Genomic DNA, 13,205 nt, shown 5'->3' on the forward strand with positions numbered 1-13,205 from the left:
CATTACTGCTGCCTAAAATGAGACACTTCATGCAGCTGGAATATGATTACACACGGATCACTACAGACCATCTTCAATCATCTTCCATTATGAAGAATGTATAATGATAGTATGGCCCACCATAGTCTTATATTAGTGGGGCCAGAGATGTGGGGCCACAGATGCTGTGATATGATATTGTAATTATCTCACTCTTTGTTAGGTAATAGTGGTGTGTCTTTTTTACATAATCATATTAGTCAACCATATTGGTTATATGTGGTAAAAAAAAAAATACCGACTACAGATTTGTTATCTCGAAGATGTCTTTATTTACTTGAAACTGCAACAAGTTATATCTGGAACCTTAGCTCTTCAACTTTGCTGCATAGGAAGTCAGCATTTCCACCTTGGAATCTGTACAGCTAGAATGGAACAAACAAGTTATTAAAATTCTGTCTCTGTTGGTAATTGCTGTATCAGGGACTTAAATTACCATAAGTATTTTCCAGAAAACAAATTACTTTTAATTGCAGAGTTTAAAAAAGAGTCATGAAATATTAAGTTGTATACATGTGCAATATACCCAATTATATGGTCAGAAGAACAAGATTTATTTTTTTTGGAAGCTGCAAAATGGGCAGAAGTTAAAGTAACTTGTGCACCAGGTGGATGTACTGAACCATACAAGGCTAATGTCTGTGCCCAGGTGGAAATGACTTGGTAGTGGGCTGAATGGACTGGTACTTTCAACAGTTGTTGTCCCATGGGTTTATTTATTTGGATCACAGTTTTTCCCCCCAAAAAAACTCACTTAAATATTACGGTAGATTGGGAACTGCATACATCGAGTGAAGAAATTGTCCAAATTAGGACAGCCCGATACAGAAACCCACCCATTTGCATTTAATTTAAATGGAGACACATAGAGGTTTTTTGTTTCAGCGAACCATGAGATTACACAAGATTACACAAGGAGGCACTCAGTGGCAGCACCCAAAGATCCGTCGTGTCCATGGATAGAACTATACCTGTTCAAAGCCCCACTGTTCTGTTCTAGCACATGTGACTGCTGAGGCCAGTGAATGGCTGCAGCAGTCACATGACCAAGCTACTGTACTTCTGGTCCTAATGGGGACCAAACAGTGGAACTGTGGACAGATGAGTGCATTTTTTGGGGGCATTTATTTGGGCATGACAACTGCTTTATTAATAGAAAGAAAAACTAGTCATTGACTAAGAACTTTGTAAATACAAGCCTATTGTACCTGACACATATTTCTGAAGAAACAAAATGTTGGTACTCCAACGATCTCATATCTCTCTACGAATTCCTAAAAGTAAAACACAAAATAATTCTAGTAGGGCAGCATTGCTCTCAGCTTTTGAAAAAAATATACAATTTTATACAGTTACAGTTCCATTGAATTTTGCTACTTACGTCTGCTTTGTTAACATTAACGAAAACAAACACAACATCAGGCATCTGTTGGCTCATCAACTGAAAGAAATTTTAAAGGGGTTGTAGTTTTAAAGGTGGAAGTTTAAATTCAGGGACCTGAGCGGAGCAGCGGAGGCTATAGAGCGCAGGAGCTGTGAGCTAGTGTCCGAAAACAGGTAAGTAAGTAGTTTGAAATAGAGGAAAGAATCAGCAGTTAAAGTAAGGAACATGGTTGTTTTCTTCCCTGAAAGAGTGCCACGTTGTCCACGAGCCGCGTCTGGTATTACAGCTCAGCCTTATTCAAGTGAATGAGTCTGAGAAGCAAAACTGCAATATCAGACCCATTCCGTGGACAAAGGTGGTACTGTTTCTGGGAAATGTAGTTTTGTTCAAAATAGTTTTTGTATACCATATTAAGGAATCATTAGTTAAGAGACAGGTGCCAGGATTTCTACCAACAGTTTACAGCTGCAATGAATACTGGGTATGGAGCATGGCAAAAGCAGTGTGAGCTCCAGCCCAGAGGCAAAGCAGATGCTATTTGTGTACATCCAGGTGTAGAGCTTTTTATCAAGAGGGGGATAAATGCTGCTCCTGATTTCTGAGGAGGTAAATACCATACAGAAGTTGTGCTGCATATATACAGTGCATATATCAAGAGAATGCCAAGAGTGTGCAAAGCAGTAATCAAAGCAAAAGGTGGCTACTTTGAAGAACCTAGAATATGACATATTTTCAGTTGTTTCACAGTTTTTTGTTATGTATATAATTCCACATGTGTTAAGTCATAGTTTTGATGCCTTCAGTGTGAATCTACAATTTTCATAGTCATGAAAATAAAGAAAACTCTTTGAATGAGAAGGTGCGTCCAAACTTTTGGTCTGTACTGTATGTTGTATTTTACTCTAGAGCTGCACTCACCATTCTGCAGGTGGAGCTACTGTGTACATACTGTACATTACTTATCTTGTACTGACCTTGAGATACATCCTGTATTATACTCCAGAGCTGCACTCACTATTGTGCTGGTGTGGTTACCGTATTGGTGCATTCAAATGACCGTACGTATCTTGTGGTCCGCAAAATGTGGATCTGCTAAAAATACGGATGACGCCCCCGTGTGAAGTTCTGCTTTTGCTGAACCATTGTAACAATGCCTATTCTTGTCCACAAAATGGACAAGAATAGAACATGTTCTAACTTTTTTGCAGGACTGCGGAATGGACATCCAGACGTGGACAGCACATGGTGTTCTGTCAGCATTTTTTGCAGATCTATTGAAATGAATGGGTCCGCATCCAATCTGCATAAAATGTGGATCGGATGTGGACCAAAAATACGATCATGTGAATGAGGCCTAAACAAACATTGCATTACTTATCCTTTGCCGATCCTGAGTTACATAGCCCTATTTACTATACGTCAGGGCTTATTGCTAACTGCTGAAAATACCTGCTTGCTTGATGGAATTCTGTTGCCCTGTTACTAACCATGTGAAACCATGACTCTAAAACCATACCCTTTTTTACCAGTGCCTACAAGAAGAAACTGGATAGGTAATTTACTTTTAGCAGGGGACAATATAAATCACAGTGAAAAAAAACGAGACATGTATTAAACCCCAATCTTCCAGTTACCTCAATGCGGGGAGTTGTTGTTTTGCATGGTCCACAGTGATCAGAGGAAAAACAAACAACAACAAGCTTCCTTCCACTTTGCTTCAATACTTTTTCTAGTTCATCCTATACAAAAAAGAATAATAAAACATATTAATTACATGTCATTACACCTATGCTTAGTTTGGGGTTAGATTGGTTCTGAAAACCATGTATATGACATGATTAGGAAACTAGACAACTGCTATGTACATTAAAGAATATTGCACCTCTTTTATGGGACTATCTTGACAGTTTGGTGGTAAGATTTTAAAAGGGTTTTCCAGGATTTTTAATTGATGACCTGTCCTCTGGATAGGTCATCAGTATCTGATCGGTTGGGGCATGAAACCCGGGACCCCTGCCAATCCGCTGTAATCACCGCTGCCTTCTCGTAGCTTACCAAGCACAGCTCAGTACATTGTATAACGGCTGTGCTTGGTATTACGCTCAGCCCTATTCACTTGAATGGGGCTGAGCTACTCCTAGGCCATATCACACATGAATGTGTTGTCACTCCCGGCCTAGGAAAAACAGAGAGAAGGCCGTGGCCTCCTCAAACAGCTAATCGGTGGGGTCCCGGGTGTCGTACCTCCACTGATCAGATACTGAACAGAGGATAGGTCATCGATATAAGAACATCGGAAAACCCCTTTCATTTGGCCTGAACTGAAGGTGCCACAATCGGCCTGAAAAGTCATATCCGTCACTTTGAGGTCTCCTTGGACTGTATCCAATACCTTTCAAGCTGTTTAATGTCATTGCAGTATTAGTAATGTCAAAGTGACAGCAATGTATGTAGCTATGGGAAAGCAGATAGTAGTGACAAACTAAGGCTGTTCTTGCCACTGGTCCAATCTGCTGACCGAGAAATCTGTACGTTTAGAGATCAGGGTATTTGCCAGAGAAAGGGCACAGCCCAGGTATGACTGAATCTGGTCATTCAGACACTAAATATCAGTTTGCTTATGAGCTGCCTGTTGAAGCAGCAGTTGAAAAAACTGTTCCATCATGTTTAGCAAACTGTACTTGTTGCTGCTGCTTCTGCTACTTGATAAAGCAGTGGCACTGGTAGAGACAGTGGCGTAGTGGCTCAGCAGGAGTGGACAAGGGCCTACCAGGCATGGATCTGGCAGGCATCTTCCCAGTGAAAACTGAGATACAGAGGATATCCTGGTAATGTAGTGTTGGGCTTAAATATTCGAATAGCGAATAATATTCGCGAATATCGGCACTTTGAGAATTTGTGAATATTTAGAATATAGTACTATATATTCGTAATTTCGAATATTCTAGATTTTCTTTCAACAGTAACCTCTCTTCTTGCTTGAGGGCCCATGAGAAGGCTGCAATGTCTTTGTCTGAGCTTAGCAACATCCCTAGCAACCAATAGGAAAGTTGCCTACCCTTTACTATATAAGAACCTCCCCAGATCCCTTGTATTCAGTATTTTGCAGATCTGAGAGAGACAGCAGTGTTATTGCTGTGCTCTCTGCTTTCCTGTGTCATTACATTAGATAGTTAGTTAGTTAGCTTATATATAATACAGATAGTTAGTGGGAGATAGTCAGTGTAGGGTAGATAGTGATATAGTGTAGCTGATAAGTTCTGCTGTCCATACATACATGCTAAAAGCATAGTGCTGTATTTATGCATGTATTTATTTATGATACATACATACATACATACATAGTGCTGTCATGTCACAAGTTCACAACAATACTTAGTGCACCAATCACTAATAAGTACCAGACATGTTAAAAATTCATTGGTGTCGATTTCGCATTTGCGAATCTATTGGAGCACTCTAGCTGCATATAAAGCTATTGTAATGTTCTGCCGTGCAAACCATTTTCTTCAGTCTCAGGAAACTTCTAGCAGCTTGAAAATTGTAGCTATAGTGACCCACGCCTCTATTTTGAGCGCATTACACAAATATTACATTGCCGATTTTTCGCGATCAAGAAAATTGCAAATTCTCAAATATATGACGAATATTGTACCAAATATTCGCGAAATATTGCAAATTAGAATATTGCCCCTGCCTCTCGTCACTAGTAATATGCCAGTTCAGTCTTCTTTTTTGAATCAAGAAAAAAAAATCCCAATTTTCTTTTAACAATGATTGTCTAGAAGCAGGGGCATTCAATAGCCATCCCTTTACTTGATGCTAACAATATGCTCATCAGCAGCAACCAAAATGCAGCTTACCATGCTTGCCATCATGCCTGGGAACCAATTTGTTTCATTCTCTGCCCCACACTGTGATAGTTGGTCATAGCCAATATTGTCTTGATCATCATCAACATCTGTACCACAAACAGTGTCAGTATCATTCTCTAGATGTGCCTGTGATGTGCCATGTCCCCCTCCACCACCAACTCCTCCTAATCCTCCTCAAGACCTAGCTCCACTTTTTCCTGCATATGCAGGTCACATGGCAGTGAGCAAGACATGGAAGATGTTTTTCCACTACCCCTTGTTGCATTAGTCTGAGTATTTGTTCCAATATAAACATTATTGATGCCATTGCTATCCCTATAAAAAGTATATGACAAGATAAGGTGGTTTTAAGAGGCAGGACATGCTCAACCCCATATGCAGTTGAGAATCTATACCTGGGGGAGAAAATCCTGCACATGTGGTCCGTTGCTAATGGCGATTCCTTACACTTCTGTTATTCGCCCACTGGCCCCTGGTACTGCCCATACGGCATAGGTAGGTTTAGCGTTAGGTCCCGTGCAACTTGAGATACCTTGACGTGGTGCGCAGGCTCCGGTATGTCCTTAATACAAGGATATATTGGCTAAAGTCTCATTTTAACATCAGAGAGAGGGTTTAGTCAGATTGTGTTGATTGTATCCACCACAGTAGTTCACCTATTCTTGTAAATGTTTACTTACATTGTTGTCCCTACTCACAAATCTGATGGTGTGTTCCAAGAGACTGACTACTCAACACAGATCCCAGATGAGCTGCCACTGTCTAAAAATACTATGGTCACCATCTAGAACCACAGCCAGCAAACTTAGAAACTGCTACCAGTCTTCCTTAAACACTCTGGTTGGCGGGAAGCGAAAGCCACCCTTAGATACTTCACCAGCACCTGCTGCAAGATCAGATGGACTTAGCTTCTAGTGACCCAGGAAACGTCTGTGGAGTAAGCATAAAACTGGTGCAAGCTTGCCAGAAACAGACCTACCAGAATGACAGGAGTGCAAACAGCAGTGGACAAGCAGAGTCAAAACCAGGAGAGAAGGATAGTACAAAAACAACGGACAAGGGGTTAATCCAGAAACATGCCGCAGTCAGAATACCAGGTAAACTGTAAGAAGCTAAATCAGTAGATGTAATTGGTTAATACATAAAACAATCTCGGCTCGGTAAATTCCTGACAGCAGGAATTCAAAATAGTGCATCCCTGCCGTGGTGGTTTAATGTATGACGTAATTATTGACAACTTTATATTGATCATACAGTTGCTCCATCATATGCAAGGTAGCATTTTAGTTGGAATGTTGGAGATCAAGTGGCACAAAGGCATATTGTTGTGTTGCTGTAAGTCACAAAAGAATGTCTGAAATATGCACACACTCTCAGGGACACGGTCAGCACCACTACATTTATTATGTGTGCCAAGCAGGGTGCATGTGTTTTATTCCCCAAATACAGTGCAGCCACAATATTCATGTCATTGTGGCTATGTTGCCAGTTGTAGCTGGCAGGGAAAAATCTAACTGAAAATTTTCTGCTTGATGCACAGTAGCATTCTCTTGGCCATGGCCATTAGTCAAAAGGCTGGATAGCAACATTTCATCTTAGGCCTCATGCACACGACCGTTGTTTTGGTCCGCATCTGAGCCGCACTCCGTGTGCTGTCCGCATCCGTTGCTCAGTTACATAGCCCCGCCCAAAAAATATAACATGTCCTATTCTTATCCGTTTTGCGGACAAGAATAGGCATTTCAACAATGGGCCTCCCGTTCCGTTCCACAAATTGCGGAAGGCACACGGGCGGCTTCTGTGTTTTTGCGGATCCGCAGTTTGCGGACTGCAAAAAACGGAACGGTCGTGTGCATAAGGCCTTACACATGTGAAAGAAGAGAGTGAAAGCAACACTCTGTCCTGTTTCTGTTCCGGGTAGGAAGTTATCAATGGAGATAGTGGATAAGCGTCTGGTGTGGGAACAGAGCTGCAGAACCGTGGAGATGTCAGCAGCAACCTTGTAGCAGTGGTGCATTGTGACCACCTCTTTGCAAAACATTTACTCAGTGGGCTGTGAAAGACATGTACTCTAATGTATTTGTGGCTCCACATGTGGATGGTGGCATGCACCTTGCCACACAGTAAGAATTCCAAGGAGTGGCACCCTTGTACTCCACAATGTGAGAGTAAAAGGAAGGGGCAGTTTTTTTGTTTTTTTTAAGAAATAATGGAGGATAGATATCCTTCATCTAGGCTGAACAAACGCCATTAGTCGCCTAAAACAGTGGAGTCCACCAAGTTGGTCCCCAAACATTGGGATAGAACTGTGACCCAGAAAAATGTTAGTCTTGGACACATTCTGACCAACTGAATTTAATTAGTTTTGGCAAATTTTGTTTAAAAATAATGTGACACAATAAGGTCAGGCTGGGGCACACTCTGTTGAGCTTAATTTATATAACTTTGGCAAATTTTGTTTAAAAAATGACTACTTGGACAGAATCTACTATAATTGTTATATAAGGGCTCATTCAGATGACCGTATGTGTTTTACTGTCTGCAAATTATGGATCCGCAAAACATGGATACCGCCCGTGTGCATTCCACATTTTGCAGACTGCACACGGCCAGCCCTATGATAGATATGCCTATTCTTGCCCACAATTACGGACAAGAATAGGACATGCTCTATCTTTTTTGTGGGGCTGCAAGACGGAAGTATGAATATGGACAGTACACGGCGTGCTGTCGCATCTTTTGCGGCCCCATTGAAATGAATGAGTCTGCATCCGTTCCGCAAATGTGGAATGGATGCAGACACTTAAATACAATCGTCTGAATGAGCCCTAACTGTGAAGCAGAAGAATATGTCAGGCTGGACACACTCTTAATAACTTAAAATATGAAACTGAATGTTAATCCTTTCATGACCGGGCCCAAAAGAGGCCTGAATGTCCAGGCAACTTTTGGGAATTTTGCGCACCTTATGGTTTAGTGACTGTAGATGTTTTATTTGTTTGACTACCAAAATAATTTTAGAATTTTTTTTTATTTTTTTACTTGACACTTAGGACTTATTAGAATGTGTTTTTTTAGAATTTTTTTTCACATTTTTTATAGGTGATTAATTTGGAGGAAAACCGCTAATTATTATTAAAAAGTAAAAATGTTAAAAATAACACAAAAGTGTATTATTGCAATGGGTTCCCTATTTTGTGACGAATCCGATCATTTTCATATATAACATGTATAGGTTTGAGATTCAGGTCACTAATAAAGAGGAGAGCTGCTGTGGAGGTCACTGTTAACGGGGCAGGATGCTGTTGAGGTCACTGTAAAAGGGGCAGGCTACTGTGGAGGTCACTAAGGGGGCGGGATGCTGTGGAGGTCACTGTTAAAGGGGCGGGCGCTGTGGAGATCTCTGTTAAGGGAACAGTGGAGGTCACAGTTAAGGAGACGGTCTACTATGGAGGTCAGTGTTAAGGGGACGGGTGTTGCGGAGGTCACATTTTAAGGGAACGGAGCTCTGTAGAGGTCACTGCGGGTGGGTTATTGTGGAAATCACTGTTAAAGAGATGGGGTACTGTGGAAGTCGCTAATAAAGGGGCGGCCACTGTGGAGGTCACTGTTAAAGGCGCGGGGTACTGTAGATGTCACTGTTATAGTGGATACTGTCGATATCTTTTAACGACACACACAAACATTAACTAAAGTAGATGAAATTTACTCGTGCAAAGCCGGGTCCTTCTGCTAGTTTTTAATAACTACTAATTGGAAAAATGATTTTAAACAAAAATATAAATACGATGCAATAATATTATACATTATTCCCCACAAAAATATCCATAGCCTTTAAATGTTTCTAATATGGATCTAGTACACCTATTAAATATAGATTTTTTTTTTCGTTTCTACTCTCCTTACACTTACACTTGAACTTTGGAGCTAGATAATATGGCTAGAAAGACAAATGAACATTTTTTTTATATCTGCTCATCTCTTGTAATAAAATTGTAAGACATACATATAATTCATTGGATAGATACACTGTAGATACAAATGTTCGATGTGTGCTCCATTGGCGACATGGCAGAAGTCTAGGCGGTAGCCCACTTCTGTCCAAACTAGTGCCAACATATCCTCGAATAAGGACTCCACTTTTTCAGTGATTATCTCAGGTCATTCAGATCCTGTGGCTGGTGGGAAAAGAGGGCAGATACACTGAGTTCTTAATGTAGCCCCACAGAAAGAAGTTGCAGTGTGTTAGATCTGGAGATTGTGGAGGCCAACACAATGTGAGTCATTTCTTCTAAAACACCTGATCCAATAGGGATCATCCAACTGGAAATGAGGAGTTGCACCATCCTGCTGATAGACTATGTTTGGCAGATCTTTCCCTATCTGTGGCATAAGCCAGTCCCTTAACATTTCCAGGTATGGGTGGCCAGTGATAGTATCCTCGGCAAAAAAGAAGGTACTTCAGACTCATTTCACACGACCGTGCCGTCGTGCTGTTTTTTGCGGTTCGCAAACCGCTGATCCGAAAAAAACTGAAGCTGCCAGTGTTGCCTTCCGTTTTGCAGAACGGAACGGGCACCGGTAATATAAATGCACTCTCCTTACACTTACACTTGAACTTTGGAGCTAGATAATATGGCTAGAAAGACAAATGAACATTTTTTTATATCTGCTCATCTCTTGTAATAAAATTGTAAGACATACATATAATTCATTGGATAGATACACTGTAGATACAAATGTTCGATGTGTGCTCCATTGGCGACATGGCAGAAGTCTAGGCGGTAGCCCACTTCTGTCCAAACTAGTGCCAACATATCCTCGAATAAGGACTCCACTTTTTCAGTGATTATCTCAGGTCATTCAGATCCTGTGGCTGGTGGGAAAAGAGGGCAGATACACTGAGTTCTTAATGTAGCCCCACAGAAAGAAGTTGCAGTGTGTTAGATCTGGAGATTGTGGAGGCCAACACAATGTGAGTCATTTCTTCTAAAACACCTGATCCAATAGGGATCATCCAACTGGAAATGAGGAGTTGCACCATCCTGCTGATAGACTATGTTTGGCAGATCTTTCCCTATCTGTGGCATAAGCCAGTCCCTTAACATTTCCAGGTATGGGTGGCCAGTGATAGTATCCTCGGCAAAAAAGAAGGTACTTCAGACTCATTTCACACGACCGTGCCGTCGTGCTGTTTTTTGCGGTTCGCAAACCGCTGATCCGAAAAAAACTGAAGCTGCCAGTGTTGCCTTCCGTTTTGCAGAACGGAACGGGCACCGGTAATATAAATGCCTATTCTTGTAGCGGGCCCGCGGAATGGAGCCACGGATGCAGACAGCACACGGAGTGCTGTCCGCATCTTTTGCGGCCCCATTGAAGTGGATGGGTCCGCATCCGAGCCGCCAAAACGGCAGCTTGGATGCGGACCCAAACAACGGTTGTGTGCCCGAGGTCTAAGTATGTGACAAAACAAAAAGTCAGTTTCAAGGAAAACAGTCACCTTGTGATTCTGGTGTTCATTCACACCATGCAGCAAAGAAGAAGTCCTTGGACAAAGCAGAATCCTGCTGCTTTCACACCAACAAGGTAGCAGGCCTTAATCCAGGCCCAAACTCCCAGGTCCCAACACAGAGACTGACAGAGCTCCACTGTCAGAATGGAGTAATCCACACCACCTGACAGTGCTGCATGTGTTTTATAGCCCAAAACCAAGACCCGGCCTGGAACGTGCGGGGGTATTCACCCACCCAGCACTTTGACTACTCCCAGTAAGAGCCGTCCCGGTTCAGCTTTTATAGCCATATATAGCCATATAGCAATGTGTCAAACAGCAACTGGCTCTTACTTCACCGAGGCCAGGAACCTCGGTGACACATCTCTATCATCCCTTGAACCCTCCTACATACTGTATCTCCCCCCTTTGTTCAACCCTGAGGGGCTAAACACACATCAGTGTACCCGGGACAGGGCATCAGTGTTTCCTTGCAACCGGCCTGTCCTGTGTTCTACCGAAAATAAAAAAATTTGTAGGGAGAGAAACCATCGGGTAACCTGGCTCATTCATTTAAGAAGGGAGAGGTCAGTCATCTGGAGGAACTTTCTCCCCAACAAATAATAGAAGAGAGACTCTAGTGCCCAGGTGATAGCCAGGCACTCTCTCTCCACTATACTGTACCTGGTCTCAGTTGGGGTGAGCTTACGGCTGAGGAAGACAATGGGATGCTCCTCCCCGTTGACTTCCTGAGACATTACAGCACCGAGGCCTACTTTGGATGCATTGGTCTGTACCATAAACTCTCTTTTGTCCCACCGTAGCAAAGTGGGGGACAAACCTCATATAATATCCCACCATTCCCAGGAACGACTTAACTTGCCTAGTAGTGACAGGTCGGGGCCAATTCCCTATCGCCTCTATTTTGTTCACTTGGGTTTGATGACCCTGTGCCCAATGACATACCCTAGGTATTTTGCCAATGACATACCCCAGGTATTTTGTTCTCTAAACCAATTGCACATTTTTTGGGATTAGCTGTTAGTCCGGCCTTTCAAAGGGAGTCCACTATAGCCTGTTCTTTTGGTAGGTGACTTTTCCAGTCGGTACTGTGAATGACAGTATCATCCAGGTAAGCCGAAGCGTACCGACGATTTGGACACAGCAAAATGTCCATGAGCCATCGAAAAGTGGCAGGGGTGCCATGCAGACCAAAGGGTAACACCTTATATTGTACAGCCCCTATGGTGTGATATAGGAGGTTTTCTCTTTGGCAGCCTCCATCAAGGGTACCTGCCAGTACCCTTTGGTGAGGTCCAAAACAGAAAAATGCCGGGCTTGGCCTAACCTCTCAATAAGCTCATCCACCCGAAGCATGGTATATGCATCAGATTTAGAAATCTGATTTAGTTTGCGGAAATCGTTACAGAACCGTAATGTCCCGTCCGGCTTGGGTATTAAGACAATCGGACTGGCTCATTCACTTTTCGACTCCTCAATGACATCTAGTTGTAGCATTAGCTGCACTTCTTCCGAGATGGCTTGTCGCCGAGACTCGGGTACCTGGTATGGTTTCAACCGGACTCTGGCCTGAGGCTCAGTGACAATGTCATGTTGGATGGTAGAAGTGCGTCCAGTGAGGTCCGAGAACAGATCCGTGTTCCTGCTGATGAACTCCCTGGCCTACTGAGTCTGTTTAGAGGAAAGGCTGTCAGCATTCTTTACTGTGGCAACTGCTTCCTTTGTATCAGACCGTGGGGCTGGAAACTCGGACACGGGCTGTCATCCGTACTGGTCTCCCTATCTTTCCAAGTTTTAAGTAAATTCACATGGTACACCTGCTCCGGCTTTCGCCACCCTGGCTGGTGTACCTTGTAGTTTACCTCACCAACTTTTTCCAGTACTTCGTAGGGTCCCTGCCACCTAGCCAGGAAGTTACTGTCCATCGTCGGTACCAGAACCAAAACCTGATCTCCCAGGTTAAAGATCCGAAACCCGAGCCTGTCGATTATAGACCCTATTCTGGGCTCGCTGGGCTGCCTCTATATGTTCCCTAACAAGCATCAATACTGTCTTTTATATGGTGTGGGTTGTTGTTCCCATGCATCTTTGGCTATGTCCAACAAACCGCGAGGATGTCGGCCATATAGCATTTCGAAGGGCAAGGACCCAGTAGAGGCCTGGGGCACCTCTCGCACTGCAAACATGAGATAGGGCAGAAGAAGGTCCCAATCCCTCCCATCCTTAAAACACAACTCTTTTTAACATGTTTTTAAATTTTTGATTAAGCCTCTGTACCAGGTCGTCCGTTTGTGGATGATAAACGGATGTCCGTAGCGGTTTTATGTACAGTAACTTACAGAGTTCCCTCATTACCTTTGACATAAAAGGGGTCCCCTGGTCGGTCAGAACCTCT

The 13,205-nt window shown here is 42.8% G+C and overlaps 1 protein-coding gene across 1 annotated transcript in view; it reads right to left on the reverse strand.

Annotated features, from left to right (window-relative positions):
* Positions 1-287: 287 nt before the first annotated feature.
* LOC122921408 (thioredoxin-like) overlaps positions 288-13,205 on the reverse strand; it is a 33,770-nt gene continuing 20,852 nt past the window's right edge. Inside the window, exons 2-5 of the mRNA XM_044271389.1 lie at positions 3,058-3,162; positions 1,421-1,480; positions 1,248-1,313; positions 288-404 (exon numbers count right to left, since the gene is read on the reverse strand). Coding sequence (XP_044127324.1) covers positions 333-404; positions 1,248-1,313; positions 1,421-1,480; positions 3,058-3,162 — 303 coding nt within the window. The 3' untranslated portion in view covers positions 288-332. The remainder of the gene's footprint in view (positions 405-1,247; positions 1,314-1,420; positions 1,481-3,057; positions 3,163-13,205) is intronic.

The sequence above is a fragment of the Bufo gargarizans genome, chromosome 1 (assembly GCF_014858855.1).
Source record: "Bufo gargarizans isolate SCDJY-AF-19 chromosome 1, ASM1485885v1, whole genome shotgun sequence".
NCBI lineage: Eukaryota > Metazoa > Chordata > Amphibia > Anura > Bufonidae > Bufo > Bufo gargarizans.